The sequence below is a fragment of the Macaca fascicularis genome, chromosome 9 (assembly GCF_037993035.2).
Source record: "Macaca fascicularis isolate 582-1 chromosome 9, T2T-MFA8v1.1".
Classification (NCBI taxonomy): Eukaryota; Metazoa; Chordata; class Mammalia; order Primates; family Cercopithecidae; genus Macaca; species Macaca fascicularis.
Genome location: NC_088383.1, coordinates 113,101,167 through 113,121,665, shown reverse-complemented (window position 1 = coordinate 113,121,665; position 20,499 = coordinate 113,101,167). Strand labels below are relative to the sequence as shown.

General features: G+C 47.9%; 1 protein-coding gene and 2 long non-coding RNA genes across 3 annotated transcripts in view; 1 reads left to right on the top strand and 2 right to left on the bottom strand.

The window, feature by feature from the left end:
* Nucleotides 1-20,499, top strand: part of COL17A1 (collagen type XVII alpha 1 chain) — a 55,693-nt gene that overhangs the window by 15,666 nt on the left and 19,528 nt on the right. Inside the window, exons 10-25 of the mRNA XM_015456648.4 lie at nt 5,796-5,954; nt 6,570-6,641; nt 8,048-8,119; nt 8,911-8,979; nt 10,105-10,266; nt 10,668-10,748; nt 12,483-12,527; nt 13,498-13,695; nt 14,682-14,900; nt 15,256-15,285; nt 15,692-15,718; nt 16,582-16,608; nt 16,718-16,780; nt 17,555-17,659; nt 19,456-19,518; nt 20,153-20,188. Coding sequence (XP_015312134.3) covers nt 5,796-5,954; nt 6,570-6,641; nt 8,048-8,119; nt 8,911-8,979; nt 10,105-10,266; nt 10,668-10,748; nt 12,483-12,527; nt 13,498-13,695; nt 14,682-14,900; nt 15,256-15,285; nt 15,692-15,718; nt 16,582-16,608; nt 16,718-16,780; nt 17,555-17,659; nt 19,456-19,518; nt 20,153-20,188 — 1,428 coding nt within the window. The remainder of the gene's footprint in view (nt 1-5,795; nt 5,955-6,569; nt 6,642-8,047; nt 8,120-8,910; nt 8,980-10,104; nt 10,267-10,667; nt 10,749-12,482; nt 12,528-13,497; nt 13,696-14,681; nt 14,901-15,255; nt 15,286-15,691; nt 15,719-16,581; nt 16,609-16,717; nt 16,781-17,554; nt 17,660-19,455; nt 19,519-20,152; nt 20,189-20,499) is intronic.
* Nucleotides 14,065-15,924, bottom strand: LOC107130889 (uncharacterized). The gene is made up of 3 exons (XR_010578085.2): nt 15,803-15,924; nt 15,601-15,712; nt 14,065-15,468 (listed from the first exon to the last, which is right to left on the bottom strand). It is a non-coding gene; the product is annotated as an uncharacterized lncRNA (long non-coding RNA).
* LOC135965182 (uncharacterized) lies at nt 16,204-20,196 on the bottom strand. The gene is made up of 4 exons (XR_010578086.2): nt 20,117-20,196; nt 17,782-18,014; nt 17,382-17,638; nt 16,204-16,313 (listed from the first exon to the last, which is right to left on the bottom strand). It is a non-coding gene; the product is annotated as an uncharacterized lncRNA (long non-coding RNA).

Sequence of the window (20,499 nt, the reverse complement as noted above, 5' to 3'; positions counted from 1 at the left end):
GAGTGTGAGAAACAAACTTACCCCTCCAAACCCAAAGAATGGACTCAGAGACCCAGAGAATAGTGAAAGTGAGACTTGAAATTGGGGCCCACCAAACCTCATTCCAGCTAGCACAGGGCTTTCCCCAATAGCAACCTGTTTTAGGGCATAGATATTTGTTTGCTTGTGACAGCTGCCTTTGGTTTCCTAAGTTCCCACAATGTAAGACTCGGCAGGCATTGAATTTTATGGTTTAGGGGATAGAGGTTTTAGTTATGTTGATTATTAGATTGGTTGGATATTCCCTACTTTCCACCCCTAGTACTGGGCCCTATCTGATACTCAGGTCTTCTTTTACCCCTTGTGTGAAGATTAATCCTAACCATATCCACCCCTAATGAAGGGGTTTGCTTATAGCTCTCTTCTAGGTTTTCCTTAATGTTAGCTTTAAATGTTACTTAGGTGATTTATACACTTTCCATTTGTCCTTTTCCCTTCCTTCTGGGGTTTCTTTTACCAGTCCCTTGAGAGTAATGAGTTCACCCTCGTTCAGCTGTTTGCACTGACGTTTCAGTGGTTAGGACCACTTGATAGGGACCTTGCCAGCTTGGGTGGGGCTTATCTTCTTTTAAAGTCTTAATTAGTACCCAGTTGCCAGGCTGGAAGTGGTGAACTGTGAATTCAAAAGGCGGGGTTTGAGTTCGAAGTCCTTTTAACCTAAAGGATGACAGGGTGGAGGGTATGGCCAGTATATAATTTCTAAAAATTGGTTTTTGGTTTCCATAGAAGGAAGATCAGTAGTCCTATCTAAATGTGGGAGTCCACATAATAACTTGTAAGGGGACAGTCCCAAGTCTTTGCCTGGGCCTGTTCTAATCCTAAGGAGTGCTACTGGGAGACATTAAAGGCATTTTAGTTATAAAGATTAGTTTAATAATATGCTTTTTGAGAGTTTGATTTATTCTTTCTACTTTTCCAGAGGAAGGGGGATGCCAAGGGGTGTGGTAATCCCATTTAACGTGTAAACTTTCCATAATTCCCCTTAGCACCTTTGAGGTAAAGTGGCTCCCATTGTCTGAATGAATATTTTTTACCAAGACAAATCTAGGTATAATTTGTTTTAAGATTATTTTGACCACGTTCCCAGCGGTGGCAGTTGGGAGGGGGAATTCCTCCACCCAGCTGGAGAGGTGGTTTACCAGTACTAGTAGATACTTCAGTCTCCCTATTTTGGGCATTTATGTAAAATTTACTTGAATGCTTTGAAACGGCCTTGACCCACGAGGTCTTCCTCCGGTAGTCTGTTTTCTAACTACTTTTTAATTTATTCTCTGGCAGGTCACACAACACCCACACACTTGTACACCCATCATTTTTGAGTATTGTATCACACATGGCCTGGGGACCCCAGTGACTTCCTTTATGCAGTATGGACATCAGTTTTCTCATCATGGGTTTGCTTATCATTTCTCTCTCACCAGGGAGCACCCGCCTCCCATCCTCAGTTTGAGTGGCCCCTATCTTGCCCAGCTCTTCCTCCTCCTCTTTAGAAAATTTATCACCTTAGGGATATTTGGGATTAGGCTAAACAATCTAACTTCTTCCTCCAGGGAAGCTTGCTTAGCAGCTTTATCTGTGAGCCTATTCCCTACAGCTTCTATAGTGTTTCCTACGGCTATCTCTACTGGAAGCAAGGGGCTTTTTAAAACTTGTTTGATCAGTTCCCCATGTACAAATTCTTTCTCCCTGCTGTTTATTAGGCCCCGCTCTGTCCAGATCTTTTTAAAGGTGTGTACTATTCCATAGGCATATTTGGAATTAGTATATACAGTGCCTTTTTGGCCTTCTAGAAGCTTTAGGGCCTGGTTAAGAGCATGTAATTTACAGGTTTGGGCTGACCAATTATTGGGTAATCTCCCTTTTTCACATAAGGATTGTTTCCATTAATGACAGCATAGCCATTGTGTTTTTACACAATTATTACTTGGGATGACCCATTTACAAACACTCTCATCCCATCATGTACTGGGGTAGCTTCACGTTAGTTTGATATGAAGGTCTGGTTTCACTTTAGTTTGACATTCTATGATATCCAAACAGTTATGATTTGATGCCTCTTTATTCTCCTCTCCTTTTCATAAGACGCTGGCTGGATTCAAGCAAATACATGTTGTCAAGACTAAATTATCTTTTCTAATAATATGGCTTCATATTTTAAAATTTGGGAATTAGTTTACCATCTCCCAACTCTTTGATTTAATATATTCCTGACCTGATGTGGGGTGCTCACTACCAGAGCCCTGCAGAGGATCAGCTTCCGACTCCCCTCCACCAGCAGGGCCGTGGCAGCCACTGTCTACCTGCACCTTTGTCTCCCCATCTCCCGTCTTCCATGGCCCCTCTCTCTTTCTCTGTCTCTCTCTCTTCCTCTCATACTCTTTTTTCCTTTTACATTATCTCTCTCCCCAGTTTCACCTTTTGTGTCTTTGATCTCTGTCTTTTCCAGTGTCTTTCTCGCTTATTTTCTTTTTTTTATCTCTCTGTCTCTGTCATCCCTGTTTCCTCTTTCCCTCACACTCAGTTTCTTCCTCTTTCTCTGGGCGCCAGCACACTCGCCATGTTAACAGCTTACTTATGTTAGCTCTCTCACACTGTCCACCTTTATCTCATGCTTCGGCTCTGCGGCTCCTGGCGCCCCCACACCTGCAGCTGCACAGCTGGCTCCCCCTTGCCTTCAGGGTCAGCAGCTTAACTCTTTCTCTCTGGGCACCAGCATGAGCCATGCTGTGGCTCCCCTCTGTCTGTCTGCAAGATGGACAGCTTTGGCTTTCTCTCTCTTTTTCTAATTTCGTTTCTTACTTTTAACAAAAGCCTTCTAATTCCTTACTTGACTTTTTATTCCATCCATCTTTTCTTTTTTCTTTTTTTTCTTTTTTTTTTTTTTTTTTTTTGCGGTTTCTTGGTAATATCAGGCCAGCTTTTGGTCATAAAATTAACCTTTAAAAAGCCTTGCCCTACTAGGTCCTCTGGATCTAATCCTGATTTTTTTTTTTTTTTTTTAATTTGATCCCTGAGCCTCTGCAGAAATGCAGAGGGAGTCTCCTCTTTTTCTTGTTGGAGCTCGAATGGTTTTGAGACATTCTGTGTCCTTGAAGTGGACTCTTTAATCCCTTTAATTATTCTTTCCCTTAGGTCCTGCATTTGGGTCCAATCTTTGGGGTTATTGTTATTCCATCTGGGATTTGCATTTAGGAATTTCTGCCCAGCTGGCTGGACTCCTTGCCCGAGAGGGTGCTGTCTCTCCCAAATGCTCATGGTTGCCCTTTTAATTATTCCCCTCTCTTCCCCAGTAAACAGAATAGTCATGATTGACATCATCTTAGCCCAAGTACAAAAATTGGGTCCTAAAAATTGATCTAGCTGCTTTGCTAAACTGAGGAATTTTTCCAAGAGCGGCCTTATTTCCTATTTAAAATTTCTAACATTAGTACTTGTTAGAGGCACACTTACATATCCAACTTCTCCCTGTCCCATAGGGACTTCTCTAAGAGGGTACATATTAGACATCTGCTGTTTAGAAGGACTAGGGAAATTCTCAATGTCCTTCTTACGTTGTTCTAATTCTTTCCTTAAGTTTGGATAAGGATTTACGGGAGCATTGGGTTTAGCTTCTTTATGACCCCCAGATTCCTCTTCCTCCAGCCTTCCTGTTAACCCCTGATCTCCCTGTCCTCTATTTTGTGAGATGTAAGGTGGAGCTAAGCGTGTTATGGGATCCCAGGGCTTTTTTACTGGGCAAGGGCTTTTTACTATGCTCCTTTTTTCCTCTTGAAGGGGGAGTATGGGGGTTAATTCACTAATTTAACAAAGAGCATAACCCATCTCCTCTTGTGAGGATGGGGTTTTATTATTCACATAGCGAATTAAAGCTTGGCACACCCAGTCCTCATCTGAGCCAAACTTAGGCCAAAAGACTGAAGGCTGACGAATGGGCTCTTTGGCCCAGATAAAACAGTAATGCTTTATCATGTTTTGCTTTTCCTTGTCCCTGGTTCGAGGGTTAGCCCTTAAAACCCTGCAGCATTTTCCCCAATGGACTATTTGGGGGAATGTTAGAGGTGTATTTTTAGTTCCCTCTTTTGTTGGGCAGGGGCTCTAGGTGTTTGTTTAGGGTTGTCTTGCTGCATTTTGTTGCAGTCCACAATGCATTGCAATCCTAGTTAGCTTAGGGGCTCTTCAAGTTTTTGACTTATGACCTAAGTAGCTGAGCAAGCTGATAAGAACAGACAAAATGAGCTATTTTGCAGTCGAGTAAACTTTTATCTTAGACTAAACTTATTTGGTTTGAGTGAGGGAAACTAAGCAGGGTGGGGGGCGGGGAGGAACTGGTGAGGGAGGGGAGACCAATAAGCAGGCATTAGCTATCCAAGCAGGGGCCTAGTATATTCTGTTTCTTCTGTAGTTTGCTGACCTAAGCCAATTTAAGACACTTTGTCTTGGAAATGGACCACTGTATACATTATTTTCTTCAGAAGGGAAGGCATCAAGGTGGCAGATCTATCCTGGCCTGGGGATTCAACCACGTCTTGGCAGGCCTTTCAGGCTTTGCCAGAGACCTTGAAAAGCACTGAGCATCTGCTCTTCAAGCAGTGAAAAATGTGGGCTGTACCTATCCTACCCCTGGCTGGTCACCTATTCCACATGCACAGCCCAGCCCTAAATCCTAGAGACTGTCTCCCAGGACAGTATGTTGGCCAGGTCCCCCAAATGAAGAATATTGGGGAAATTTGTAGAGTTTTAATGTATTCATTCAGTGACTATTTATTAAATGTCTCCTCTATGCCAAGCACCAGGCATTGAGGAAAAGCAATGGACCAGAGAGACACAGTCACTGCCCTTGTGGACAGTGGGTCTCTGGAGGAAGTCAGAAAACCAACATGTCCCGGTCAAGTAGGATGAGCATTGTTTAGCAGTTCCATATTACATGCCCCCCAAGTGCAAGGTAGGTTCTGTGGGAGGCAGAAATATAAATTAGCAAAGTCGTGGAGGTAGGTGAGGGAAAAAGCCAGATCTACTGTGATAGGAAACTTCCCTCCCATTCACTACTGGAGAAAAGCCTAGAGATTGTGATCTTTCTTGTTTTTCACCCTAAAACCAAAACGTCAAGGCACTTTCTGACCTGCATGACTGGCTCCCTCTCACAGACAAATAAGCAGAACTGGCCCCAGATATGAAGAAGCAGGAAAATCCCCTCTTGGGGGCACAGTGTCTGGCTGGTTCATAGGGATGTTTAAGGAGGGTGGAACCAGAGAAGGCTGCCACGCATGCCATGTGGCCCCAGACCAAGGGCTCCCCTGCCCAGGCATGCGCCCTGCAATGGCCATGGTGCCTGGAATTCTACTGAAAGAGGTTCGCTTCGGGGTCTCATTTGTTGGTCGTGAAAGAACTGTTCTCTCAGTGTCTTTGAAGATGGAGCACTCAGCAACAGGTGGAGAGGAAGGCCATTGGTGGGACAGCCCACCAGGAGATGGGGAGCCAGGTTTAAAAGGAGAAATGGGTGGACCCCAAGGCAAAATATGGCTACCTCAAATTTCACCAGGAGCCAGCAAAAATTTCTAATGCAAGAGATAATGTTTTCACCAGCTCTGAGATTTCGGATGGAAACTACCCCAGGTTCCCAGACTGAGAGAGTTCCTGAAATGTGGAACTTCCAATGCCCAAACCAGGAAAGTCCCAGAAAAGTGTGGTGACTAGATTCCCCAGCAGGGAGTGTTGACTTGTCTCTCACTGGGGTGTGTGCATGTGTCTGTTTCCAGTGTCAGGCACCTACGATGCAACGATCCTGGATGCCAACCTTCCCTCCCATGTGTGGTCCTCCACCCTACCAGCGGGGTCCTCCATGGGGACCTATCACAACAACATGACAACCCAGAGCTCATCCCTCCTCAACACCAATGCCTACTCTGCAGGATCAGGTACCTGGAGGGCAGCCTACACCCTCTGTCACCCTGAACTCGGCATGCCTCTATCCTAGAGATGAATGACCCTCAGAACGTTTGCCATCCTCAGGGCCTCCTGGAGAGGCTTTCTGTGGCCAAACATCCCAGGAGACTCCCCCTGGAACTTCAGTTCAATTCAATCTAGAAGGTATTCTGGTGTGTCCCCTTTAGGACATATAGCACAGTGTATCAGGAAAAATTGGAAAGAACACTGAAAATGGATGTAGAAGATCTAGTTTCATTTCATATGAATTGACAGTGGGGCCTTGAATAAGTCATTTGACTTCTCTGAGCTTCAGGGACCATCTCTGTAAAGTGGGGTCACTCACAAGAGAGACTTTGGCTGGACCCACTGTCCACTCCAGGTCTGACAGACCTGAGATCACCTGTTGGCTGTGACCCAAGGTACAGTGCAGGCTAGTGTTTGATTCTCTGCTGCAAGGCAAGAGCCTGTTTTTCCTAAGAACAAAAATTTCCCAAAATATAAAAACCCAATCCTGGCATTTCTTCTGGTGCTTCTATAGTATCCGAATCTCTATCCCTGTCTGGGCCAGATGTCCCTCTCACCAGCCTTCCTCCTTGCCCCTGCAGTCTTCGGAGTTCCAAATAACATGGCATCCTGCTCATCCACTTTGCACCCTGGACTCAGCACATCCTCCTCAGGTCAGTGTCACCATCTTGAGATGACTTTTCCAGGCTATTTGCATAGAAGTGTTAGGATGCTTCACCCAAGAGCATGAAGGACTTTCTTCTATGCATACTGCAGCCCAGAAGCAGAGGCACAGGGCTGCACAGAGCCTGCCCTCAACCACAGGGAGAACTTAGACCTCAAGGGAAAGGTCTCAGGCGAGGAGACGTGAGCCCACATTGACATGCGTATTCTAAGGTGGTACCTTTCTTTTCTGGAAGAGTTGGAGGATTGGAAATGAAGAGTCTAATGGAATCATAGTGTAGGACATTTTCAGGGTAAAGGCATTGTTAATTTAGAAGGATTTTATTTCAGATCTTTTAAAGAGAAATAGTAATTCATTGAGTAAATGCTTTCAGATCTTTCTATAAATATAGCACATAGTTTGTTGGAGTAACTACACTGGGGTAAATAATGTTACTACTTAGCTTCCAATGCAAACATACAACAATTTTAAAGAAATATTTATTTGCTATGTTTCCACATACATCTTAAAGGCCTATATGTAAATGTTACCAGCCTACATCTTTTCTTTTTAAAGGAGTCTGCCTTCTCCCTGTGATAATGTGACTAATAAATATAATGATGTGGGCCTTGTTTATTTACTTAACTGATATAGAGACAAGTACAAGTTTTGCATTCAGATTTTCAGCACCTTCCTCCAGTTAACTAGAGGCCCACCAAATCCAGAAGACATTGGCTACATGTTTTATTTCTTCTGCCTTTGCTATTTTGCTTTGCAAAGTCCTGATAAAAACCAGGCCCCAAGGGAAGGTGGGCTGATATCAGATCCTTGATCTTGTGCCCCAAATAGCAAAGCTGCTGGCCAGCAGGAATAAGTTTCTGCACGTTGTTGAAAACAAACAAACAAGCAATCAAATAAACAAGGAGCCTTTGAAATCATAGTGGAGGTGAGGGAGTTTTATGTGTTTGTGTCAGGAGAAGGAAGGGCTAACTGGAATACTAGGAGTTTGCCAAGTTAGTGCCTCTCAGCACCTGAGGTGTCTGTGTCCATATCCTATGCTTACAGTTCCCACACTGTGCACCAAGGCACCACAGGAAACAGGAACCCCTACGATATTTTTAAATTTTGAGAGATCTGTCAGCAACATCTGTCAGACCCTGTGCAAACTACTGCTTTTAACTTGGAGGGACCTAACTACGTGATAAGTAGAACTGTTAGTAATTTTTGGCCTGGGGTAGGTAGGTGGGGGTATTGACAAAATTACTACGTTACAAAGAGTGTGGGAACCGAGGAAGTTTTGGAATCTGTCGACAAAAGTATTGATCATAAAAGTGGTTTGGGACTCTGGGGGCCGTCCTAAGCCAGGGGGCATCCCCCGTGCTCCCTGTACTCACCTGACCTCTGTTACTTTCACAGTATTTGGCATGCAGAACAATTTGGCCCCCAGCTCGACTACCCTGTCCCATGGCCCCACCACAACCTCCACAGGTCAGTAGGCTAGGGTTGGAGCTTAAGGGCTGAGAAGCAACACCTCTTTGCAGCTACAACTCACTGAATTAGGAGACCCAAAATGTCCCTGAAAATCAGTCAACCTTTCCCACCAAAGAAACAATACCTCCTGCCCTGAGATATCAATCTTGATCATTAACTGGCTCAGACATGAGTCAAGCACACAGGGAAGTCTGTCCCGTCAACAGCATCACCTTGTGAGGCATCACTTGTATGTTCCTGTGTCTCTCACAGTCGAACTGTTATGTTGGTAGTCTCGCCAGCTCACTGCTCTCCTTGACAACCCACTGTCACTGCAAATCAATCATCTGGTTGATTTTATGATGCGCCCCCTACAGGTTGCTGCCTCTGTGCAAACCTGGGGGTGGCTGGGGACATGAAACCTAGGTCAGCCTTTGCCCCCAACTTGCCTGCTACTTAATTGGCAGAGGAAGTCTAACACACAGGAGACAATGAGAGGCTCTATAAGACAATGGGAATAAGTGATAGGCCATGCAGAGCAGGTGTTAAGGGCTGTAGGAGTTCAGGAGAGAAGGAGATGCATGAGGATCTAGGAGGACTTCCTGGAAGCAGCTAGAAGTATGAGAAGGATTATACCTAAGAACATTCCATCTAAACCCTCATTACTGTTCCCATGACTGGAGAGAGTTGATTCATCATCTGCTTCTCACTGGAGAGGGTCGGGGGCACCTCTCTGCCAGGGGTGACCAGGCTTCTCCTGAGTTGCCTGGAACGACCCTCCCATGCTGACCCAGCTTCCTTTCTTGCAGCATATGGGGTGAAGAAAAACATGCCCCAGAGCCCTGTGGCTGTGAACACTGGTGTTTCCACCTCTGCCGGTGAGTGCTGCTCCCAGCTGCTGGGGGTCAGGCTGGTGCACAGGGAGGATTATTCTGCAGTAATCCTGCCTGTGTATCCTTCCAATACACGTGGTATACTGGAAGAGGAAATAGGACCCATGAGTGGTCTTAGACCTGCAAATGCAACTTGCCCCAAAGGCCTCTTAGATGTTTCCATGAGTGAATAAAGCTGAACATTCCCATGAATGTTCCTATCGGAAGGCGGCAGGAAGCTCCACCCTCCATACCTGCCTAGGGCCAGGCACTTGCACATTAGCCACTGCCCTTGACTGGAAGCCTTGGGCCCTTACCTGTTACATGCAGCTCATGGAGCCCTCAGAAGCTGCTGGCACCCTCCCTACTTTCTATAGAATCTATATCAACTTCATCCACATATTTCAGCACCATGCAGTGAGCTGTTTCCTCCATTGTTCTAATTCTGGTGTGTTGTCTTCCATTTGACAATTCATTTATTGGAAAGCCTTTACTGAGAACCTTCTTTGTGTCAGATGGACACTGTTCTAAGTGCTGACAGTACAGCGGTGAACACGACAGGATAGATTCCTGCCTTCACTAAGCTGACGTCAGTGGTGGAGGCAGATGACAAACACACAAAGTATGCAAGATAATTACGGAAAAGGATACAGATTTTAAGGACAGCAATAAGTGATGCGGTAGAGATAGGAGTGTGTGTATGAGGGTGAAGTGCTTTAGATGGCGTGGTCAGCTAAAGCCTCCCCAAGAAGGCAATGCTTAAGACCTAAAGGATAAAAATGAACCCAAGTTAGTTAAGGAAGGACTTGCCTGACTGGGGGACTTTTTCCCATTCAATAAAGATCCTGTAATCTCCAGGAGGGGAGGCGGCCCCCATAAACCAGCCATCCAGAGCTTCTGACATTGACCCAAACTCTTGGTGGCCAGGCCCAGCCAGGCATAGAGGGTGTCCTTGGTCCCCAAGATGCTTCGTAGTAACCACTGTCAGCAAGAACAGGAGACCCTCATACACACCTACTAATTTACCTTCCACCCCCCTTCTCTTTCTTCTCCTTCCTCTTCTTGTCTTTTCTCCCCTCTCCCTTCTCCTGGCACATGTCCTTCCTTCTCACCCATTTTCTTCCTCCCCAGCCTGCACCACAAGTGTGCAGAGTGATGACCTTTTGCACAAGGACTGCAAGTTCCTGATCCTAGAGAAAGACAACACACCTACCAAGAAGGAGATGGAGCTGCTGATCATGACCAAGGACAGCGGGAAGGTCTTTACAGCCTCCCCCGCCAGCATCGCTGCGAGTGCGTCAGATCCCGTGTGGCTTGGGTTTCAGAAGAAAGGCAAATAGTGTAGGAGAACAAATGTCCTAGCATGGTGGTTTGGGACCCTATGAGTCATGAAACCACAGCCATCCCATTCTAATGAAAAGCACCTGTCTGAATAGTATGTTCCAGGGTCTGCCTTTAATGCAGATGAGCTGAGAAAATTCAGGCAAAGAGCTCTCAGAGAGGCATTTGGGTGACAGCAAGCCTAACGGCAAACACAGATTGGGGCAGATGAATCCCAGGAAAGAGGGGCTTTTCTTACCAGTCTAACCTTGACCTTCCCAAGCAGGGTAGTGAGAGGGGGGCCGGGGAAACATAGGCCAGAGTTGAGAGGTTGAGAAGAGAATATGCCAGGTTATAATGCGTTCTGTCCACAGCTTCTTTTTCAGAAGACACCCTAAAAAAAGAAAAGCAAGCTGCCTACAATGCTGACTCAGGCCTAAAAGCTGAAGCTAATGGTAAGAACAAATATGATTGTTGTCCACCTTGACTTCAGCCAGGCCACATTTCATTTCATTGTCTTTGGAGACCTTGCTACTCAAAGTGTGGTCCACGGGCCAGCAGCATCAGCCACACCTGGGAGTGTGTTAGAAAAGCAGGAGCCCAGCCCTAGCTCAGATCTACTGAGTCAGAAGCTGCATTTCAACAAGCTTCCCAGGTGATTTGCGTGTGCGCATTATTGGAGCAAAGGCCTGCCTCTGCCACGTCTACGATGGCATCTGTTTTCTCATTTTACTTGTTCTCCATAATCTTCAGAACTAATAGAAAAATGCTTTGCAAAGCACTTGTTAGCTTTATTTTTTTTCTTCCCAAATATCTGCGTTCTTTGTCCAATAACCACATTTCTTCATGATGCCCTGTAGGACTCTCCAAATCACTGATTTCAGGGAGGTCAGTAAAGGAAGGAAAATGTTAAGTCATAGAACATTTTTAAATAAATGCCAATCAAATCAGTTATCAGTTTAACAAGGTAAGAGATTGAAACCTGACTGTAAGTCTTTTTTTTGAGACAGAGTCTTGCTCTGTCACCCAGGCTGGAGTGCAGTGGCGTGATCTCAGCTCACTGCAAGCTCCACCTCCCAGGTTCCCGCCATTCTTCTGCCTCAGCCTCCTGAGCAGCTGGGACTACAGGCGCCCGCCACCACGCCCAGCTATTTTTTTGGATTTTTAGTAGAGACAGGGTTTCACCGTATTAGCCAGGATGGTCTCGATCTCCTGACCTTGTGATCCGCCCACCTCGGCCTCCCAAAGTGCTGGGATTACAGGCCTGAGCCAACGCGCCCGGCCTGACTGTAAGTCTTTAAAGTTAGCAGTTCCTGACATTTTAGGGGTAGGTCTAGGGCTGTGGAGTCAAAAGATCCTTTTCAGAATCTGATGAAAGGTATGAACAAATTGCCCAGTAAATTCTACACATGCCCACAAACACTCAACTTTCTTACTTTTTTTTTTTTGAGGAGTCTCGCTTTGTTGCCCAGGCTGGAGTGCAATGGCGTGATCTCAGCTCACTGCAACTTCTGCCTCCTGGGTTCAAACAATTCTTCTGCTTCAGCCTCCCAAGTAGCTGGGACTACAGGCATATGCCACCACACCCAGCTAATATTTTTGTATTTTTAGTAGAGATGGGGTTTCACTATGTTGGCCAGGCTGGTCTCGAACTTCTGACCTCGTGATCTGTCCGCCTCGGCCTCTCAAAGTCCTGGGATTACAGGCGTGAGCCACTGTGCCCAGCCAAACACTCAACTTTCAGATAGCATCACGGACTGAGGAACAATCCTCCTCCAAGCTCATCCTTCTCATTCCCGATTCCTTCCACCCCAGGTCGGGAACTTGTGTTCAGAGTCCCTTAACCAAGAAATCAGAGTCATTTCTCACAACCACGCTTATTGTTGGAATGCAAGTGGCACCCATAACTTGGTGTTCCAAAAATGTTTTGAGGTGTAAAGGTTTAAGGTCATAAGAGAATTAAAACATGGTACTTTCTCCCACCATTAATTGTTTGCCAAGCCATGTCTTCATGGACGTAATGATCACAAACATCAGATTAGTGAGGACTGAGCTGCTGGATGTTCCTGCACGTCATTGAAAGCACGTTTATTAAGAAAGTAAAGGAATTAAAAAATGGCTACTCCATAGGCAGAGCAGCCAGCTCCTCCAGTTTAAAAACTCAGATCAAAACCTGTTTTTCCTTTCAGGAGACCTGAAGACTGTGTCCACAAAGGGCAAGACCACCACTGCAGGTAGGTGAGAACCACGAACCCTGCAGTGACAGGATCCAATGGTGCTGCTTGTGGCTAATGGACCAGATGACAGTCCCTCGCCTGGAAGCAGTGCACAGAAGCCACCAGACTCTAAAGAGTTTCCCTAAAGGCTCAGAAGGGAGCAGGATGGGGGTCAGGGGAGTGGCAGGCTGTGGGTCAGAGGTGGCTGCAGAAGGAGCTTAGCTCAGGAGACGAAGCTAACAGGCCCCCCACCCCCAGCTGCCCCTAATTAACACTTGCTAATTAGGTTGTCTCCTAACACAACAGTGCGACTGTGTCTTTACACAGCAGCTCAAGAAGAGACTAAGCCATGCACGCCTCCAGCCCCTTAGCCTTTCCTCATTTCCTTCCACCGCCTTTTGATAGAAGCAGGTCAGGTCTTACCACCCCATTTTAGAGAACTAAAAACACTTTTCATTACCAAAAAAACATTGTTTTAATTCACTGGGCACCCCTGAAGAGCTGAGTATAATTCTAGGCGCTGTGAGGATTAAAGAAAGCACTGTGTGAACTGAGGCACGGAGATGGCAATGCTTTAGGTTTGGGTCCAATCAGATGCAGATCAATGCTATATTCAAAATAAAGATGTTTAAGCCTCATGCTATGCTGCTAACTCCTCTACTATTTTACATGCCTTGTCCCCTTTCATTCAACAACCCTCCCAGGAAGTAGGCAATCCTTTAACCCCATGTTATAAAAACAGAAACAAAGGTGAAGTGACCTTCTCAGGGTCACACAGCTGAAGCCAGGATTGCCAGACTTCTGGTCAGCACCAGCCAGGCCCTGTGCTCAGTCCGGGAGCCAACCCTGTCCCATGTTGAACAGCACAGGAACTTCAAAGCCCCCAGTCACAGTCACTCAGGTCAGAAAGTCACCAAAAGTCAGAGAATCTGGAGGGAAAAGGCAGGAGCCGCCTGCATTTGCTTCATTTTCCCTGTCTCTTCCACAGGTATCCACAGCTACGGCAGCGGTGGTGTTGGTGGCACTGGAGGAGGTGGCAATGTTGGTGGTGCTGGCAGTGGCCCTTGGGGAGCGGCGCCAGCCTGGTGCCCCTGCGGCTCCTGCTGCAGCTGGTGGAAGTGGCTGCTGGGCCTGCTGCTCACCTGGCTGCTCCTCCTGGGGCTGCTCTTCGGCCTCATTGCTCTAGGTATGTGGCAAAGGCAGCAGGGCAGCCTGTATGGTAGGAGGCAGGCCGGCCCCACTGCTGGTCAGAAGGGCAGGAATCTGTGAGTGGGCCCACGTGTTAGGGGACGAGGGGACCTGAATGCATTGGTGCAGACCCTTGTTACCGCAGATGAGGAATCTGAGGCCCCAGGAGTTGCCTGGCCAAGGACATGCTGCCACTTAGTGGTGGAGCTGAATTTGGATGCAGCACCTGATACCCAGCCCCACCCTCGCTGCACCTGTAGGCCCCGCTCTAAGCACCTGGCTGCCCGTAGTAACAAGGTCAGGATTTTCTTAGTCTTTTTTATTTTTGCTGTTTCCAAGCAGCCATATCTATTTCTTTTCTTTTTTTTTTTTCTTTCTTTCTTTCTTTTTTTTTTTTTTTTTTTTGAGACAGAGTCTCACTCTGTCGCCCAGGCTGGAGTACAGTGGTACAATCTTGGCTCACTGCAACCTCCGCCTCCCGAGTTCAAGTCGATTCTCCTGCCTCAGCCTCCCAAGTAGCTGGGACTACAGGCGCATTCCACCACGCCTGGCTAATTTTTTGTATTTTTAGTAGAGACGGGGTTTCACTGTGTTAGCCAGGATTGTCTCGATCTCCTGACCTCGTGATCTGGCCCCCTCGGCCTCCCAAAGTGCTGGGATTACAGGCATGAGCCATCGTGCCTGGCCAGCCATATCTATTTCTATCAGCGCTCACACCACCTCACAGGGAGAGTGAGGACAAGCTTTGTCACCCAGCTCATATGAGAAGACTGACTCCCAGGCCAGGTTTCTTTAAGGCTCTGTTGTGATGCTGAGCAGCTAATCCTGCTGGTGGCCACGGCGGATTGTCTCTGCATGAGTATTCTAGCATGAAGAAGCCACCACAGGCCCCAGTCCCTTGTGTCAGGCCCCCCACGAGGAGCGAGTGTGTGAAAGGCGAAGGACCGGGCCTTCAGTGACACAGTCTGTGTCTGTTTGTTGCAGCCGAGGAGGTGAGGAAGCTGAAGGCTCGTGTGGACGAGCTGGAGAGGTTCAGGAGCAGCATGCTGTCCGACGAGAAGCTGGAGAGAAGCAGCAAGGCCCGCCTCCAGGGCATGGCACCCACGGTGGGAGCAGACCTGGACAAAATTGGGCTGAACAGCAACGACCAGGAGGTGCTCTGGATGTTCGTGAGGAACAAGCTAATGACGGAACAGGAAAATGGTGAGAGCATCGCCGGGCAGAGGGCCAGCTCCCCTGAGTCCCTTTCTTCTTTGCATCTATGTGGTATGTGGGCATGTGCTGTGGGCACCATCATCGAGCCCACTCTCAACCTCTCTCCTCCTCCAATCCTCTCAATAGCCCTGAGAGGTAGGTGGGACCAAGACTGTGGTCCCACTTTACTCCTGGGAAAACTGAGTTCTGGAAAGAATTGCCCAAGATCACTGGACTAGCCAAATTCAGAATCTGATCTCTAGTCTTTGCTTCAGTTTCTTCTTCCCATACCATGATCCCCTTCTTGTGTGTGTGTGACGGACAGGAGATGTGAAGCTGACTCAGGATTTGCTTTCTCTTGCAGGAAATCTCCGAGGAAGCCCTGGCCCTAAAGGTATTGCCATGGATTGAACCTTGTCTCTGATTCATTTCCTGCAGTTGGAAGCGAGTTTTCTGGTTGGATTAGAAACCTTTTTCTTTGTTTTAAATGGGAGGATGAAGAGCTGAATGATCTCATGGTATCTGTTGGTTCTTTGTTCTAAATGGGAGGATGAAGAGTTGAATGATCTTATGGTATCTGTTGGGAGGGTTGAGATTTGGTTTTAGAGTCAGAATATCTTAGATAAGGAAGCATCTAAAAGAAGCCCAGCAATGAGCCCAAGTGACATAGACTGGGACTGGGAGGGACTCATGCTGCATGTCGCCTCACCTTGAAATACAATTTACTCTGCCATACAAGGCAGAGTATGGCCTTTGGGTTCTTGCCCCGTCTCACAGTTTTCATATCTTTCTGGTTTCAGGTGACATGGGAAGTCCAGGACCTAAAGGTAATTATAACATGGGCATTTTTTACCTTAAATATTAGCAAGTGTTAATTGTTTCAAACAATCAGCAAGTGTCAGAAAACCCACCTTGCACTCCAAGAAGTAATTTGACAACAGATGGGACAGGCGTGTGAGGAGGAGAGGTTTCCAATCCCAGGGACCTTTGGTTGGACACAGAGCAGCTCTCCTTGGTCCAGCTGACCGGAGTTGGAGAGCTTCCGTGTGCACAGGAATCTCCAAAAGAATTTGAGCCCCATTCCCCGAGCCTCTGACTCAGGGGGTATGGATGTGGGCAGGAGTCTTTATCTTAGTCACCCTCGGTGATTCTGCAGCCAGAAGAATACTGAGCACCACGTTCAAGATGACACAATCCCACCTCTCTCCAGCTCCCCCCTCACTTCCTAGGCAACCCCAGTCCAGGAAGTCAGCTCTTCCACTTTGGGGCCCTCGAGTCTCTTTTTTCCCTTCAGATCCTTGCCACCTACACCCTCGCATATACCTGGGTCACTGTCGCAGCGCTCCTTCCCCAAGGCTCCAGCCTGCACACCCTTCCTGACCAAGTTAGGGATGGGGACTGATGCTGCCAGAGTGCCCGAACCTGCAGTTGTCAGATAAAATACAGGACTCCCAGTTAACTTTGCAGATAAGCAACAAATAATTTTCACTATAACTTGTCCCAAATATTTAATGGGACATACTTATAACTAAAAATATGTGTTGTTTATCTGCAATTCAAATGTAACTGGACATCTGCATTTTTATTTGCTAAGTCTGGCAACCCTACCCGAATCCCACTAGTGACTTCTTTGGGGAACTGGGCACAGTCCTCTGGCTGACCACTCTCTCTTTTGCCTTTGTTCCTGCAGGAGATCGAGGGTTCCCTGGGACTCCAGGTACGTACTCTCTGATGACCTCCAGGGCTGCCGGTGTTGCAGCTGCTCAATCCTAGCTGATGGCTTCTGGGAGGAAAACAGGGGCTGAGATACCCTTGTGTGTCCACAGGTATCCCTGGGCCCTTGGGCCACCCAGGTCCAGAAGGACCAAAAGGTCAAAAAGGCAGTGTGGGTAAGAAACACATTTTTCTTTATTCATTTATTCCTCATTCTTTCATTCATTTAATAAACATTCATTAAGCACCTGCTGTATGCGAGGCCCTGTTTTAGGCTCTGGAGAGACATCAGGGAACCAAACAGAGAAACCCTGCTGCTGTGGAGCTGAGATCTGGGTTGGGGAGAAAGACAGTAACTGTGAAAAAACAGTGAAGTCTGTAGCAGGTTGGGATGACGAATGACACGGGAAAGAAGAGCCTGGAGGGATTTTGCAAATGAGAGCTGGGGAGGGTAATTTTACACAGGGAAGTCAGGGAAGGCCTCTCTGAGAGGCCGCCATTTGAGCAAAGATTTGAAGGGCAAGAAGGAGCCAGGCAGGAGAGATCTAGGGAAATCATTCCAGGCAGAGGGAGCAGCCAAGGCCAAGGCCCCAGGGCAATTTTCAAGGAGCATCAGGGAGGAGCAGACCTCTGAGCTGGAAAGTCCAAAGGGATGGGCCGAGAGGAGGCAGGCTGTGTGGGGCCTCAGAGGCCAGTGTGGGGACTTCAGCTTTGACTCTGGGTGAGCTGAGAAGCCATGTGCAGGTTTGGGGCAGAGGTAGAACATGATCTACTCACATTTTCAACGAGCCACTCTGGCTTCCAGGTTGAGCCAAGGCTATGGGGTCCAGGAGAGAAACGGGGAGGCCAGGGAAGGGCTCCAGGCAAGTGTCTGCCGTGGAAGGCTGCCTGTGGAGCCCTTAGCTGGGGCACGGGATCCTAACTTGGAGGCTGGCCATCCTTGTCTTTAGGAGATCCCGGCATGGAAGGCCCCATGGGCCAGAGAGGGCGAGAAGGCCCCATGGGACCTCGTGGTGAGCCAGGGCCTCCTGGGTCTGGAGAGAAAGGGGAAAGAGGTAAGAGGCAATTCCTTCCCTGGCAGAGTTAGCTATGCCTGTGCTTCCTTCTCTGTGTCAACACCCATCCCTCCTTCATTCTGTCTCTCTCTCCCTCCTTCCTTCATTTACTGAGCGCTCACCCTGAGTCAGGGTCTGTGCTAGGCCCTGCGGAGACGTTCGGCATGGGCTGGGCTGGGCTGCAGGGCCAGTCCTAGGGCTGAGGACCCATCGGACACCCCTGGAATCCACAGGGAAAGTGGTCATAGGAGCAGTAGCCTTCCCAGAGTTGGGTGGTAAGGAGGGTGGGGCTCAGGGGGCAGGGCAGAGCAGAGTTCATTGTAAGGTGGAGTGGTGCACAGACCTTTGAGCCTCTCTGTAGGGAAAAGAAAGAGAGATCAGACACTGTGTCTATGTAGAAAGGGAAGACATAAGAAATTGCATTTTGATCTGTACCTTAAACAATTGCTTTGCTGAGATGTTGTTAATTTGTAACTTTGCCCCAGCCACTTTGCCCCAACCTTGAGCTCACAAAAAAACACATGTGTTGTATGGAATCAAGGTTTAAGGGATCTAGGGCTGTGCAGGACGTACCTTGTTAACAAAATGTTTACAAGCAGTATGCGTGGTAAAAGTCATCGCCATTCTCTAGTCTCAATAAACCAGGGGCACAATGCACTGAGAAAAGCCGCAGGGACCTCTGCCCTGGAAAGCCGAGTATTGCCCAAGGTTTCTCCCCATGTGATAGTCTGAAATATGGCCTCGTGGGTTGAGAAAGACCTGACCATCCCCCAGCCAGACACCCGTAAAGGGTCTGTGCTGAGGCGGATTAGTAAAAGAGAAAAGCCTCTTGCAGTTGAGATAGAGGAAGGCCACTGTCTGCTGCCTGCCCCTGGGAACGGAAAGTCTCGGTATAAAACCCGATTGTACATATGTTCAATTCTCGATGGCGGGAGGTGAGACATGTTGGCAGCAATGCTGCTTTGTTATTCTTTACTCCACTGAGATGTTTGGGCGGAGAGAAGCATAAATCTGGCCTACGTGCACATCCAGGCATAGTACCTCCCCTGGAACTTAATTATGACATAGATTCTTTTGCTCACATGTTTTTTTGCTGACCTTCTCCTTGTTATCACCCTGCTCTCCTACTGCATTCCTCTTTCTGAGATAATGAAAATAATCATCAATAAAAATTGAGAAAACTCAGAGACTGGTGCCAGTGCAGGTCCTTGGTACACTGAGTGCCGGTCTCCTGGGCCCACTGTTGTTTCTCTATACTTTGTTTCTGTGTCTTATTTCTTTTCTCAGTCTCTCGTCCCACCTGATGAGATATACCCACAGGTGTGGAGGTGCAGGCCACCCCTTCACCTCTCCTGGCTGGAAGGAGGCCAGGAGGGAGGTAGGGAAGGCCCCAGATGTAGGTTCAGTGCTGGAGGGACTGGGGAAGGTGTTGCAATTCCATCCTTAACTATTAGACTGCTTTTGTCAGGGGAAACCAAGACAGATACCAGAAATCCTCTTAATGCTAACAGACTGAGCAGGAAGCTTTATTTTCAGTTTTACTTTCTCTTTAAAATATTGCTGAACCAGACAATAAAATTTATTGAGTGCCTACTAGGTGACAGACTCCATAGACTATAAAGTATCTGGGGGTAGGAACTGGAGGAGTTTTGCTGATAAGTGGCCTCACTGGGGCACCAATTGAATCCAAGACCACTAGCAGGGTGGGAAGCATCCCCTCCAAATGACAGTGTCAGGGTAGGGGGCAGCCACACTGGGGCCTCTCCTAAAGTGCTCATCCCTCCATTTCTCTTCAGGGGCCGCTGGTGAACCAGGTCCTCACGGCCCACCTGGTGTCCCAGGTTCTGTGGGTCCCAAAGGTAAGTCCAGTGTGCAGGGAGGAATCAGTTTCCCAGAGGAGAAGGCACATTCAGGATGGATCACAGAGAAGAGGCCCTGGGACCCCAGACAGCCCTAACCACCTGCCCCAGGCCTATGCAGGGGTGGTGGGTGGGTCCAAAGAGCATCCCCCAAAAAAGCAGTCCCTGGAGAGTCAAGACTGGGGCTGTAAGTTTAGCCCCATAATGGGCTTGGGGCCATGTTTCCATCTCTCTTCAATGGCCCCGTTATGTGATCCCTAGGCAGGTCGATGGATCATTCAGGAAATCGGAAATTAGACCATTTCCTTGACTGACTGCAGCCCAGATGCACACATCAAAAGTAACATGTCTGGGCAACCCAGGGAGAGTGGGCCCCTTCTCAAAGCCCAAATGTTCTACTGCCCCAGCCCAAATGTTCTACTCTGAGCAGGAAAGAGCAAGGGGTAGTTTGATCCCACCCAGCTGCAGCCCCCTCCCTAAGGAGGACATGCACTGGGGTCACTCCCGGCCTGCAATACACTCACACAGCCCTCACCTGGAAGACAGCATCCCCAACCCCCACCTGCCCTTCACCGGGGCCAGATGTCCCCACCTGTACCTGCCCCTCTGCTGACTGCTGTCTCGTCCTCCTCAGGTTCCAGCGGCTCTCCTGGCCCACAGGGCCCTCCAGGTCAGTGTGCTGCTTCTTGTAAACAGGTTGTATTTCTGGGGCAAAGGTGGCAATGTTAAAAGGAAAACTAAATATTTTTAAAGCCAAAGAAGCAATTATAAAGCAAGCCTCCCAGAGATACAGAATTCAAGTCTGCTTGTGTGTCCTCTATGGCAGAGGCTGGGCTCCCTGATGTGTCCTGTTCAGATCCCTTCTGACCTGGCTTAAGGCTTGAGACCCTCCGGCAGCCTCAGAAATGGAAGTCCCCACCCTGCCTCCATCTGAGCAAGCACCTGCCTCTGTCTTGTCCCCTGTGGCCACAGAGCTCGTCC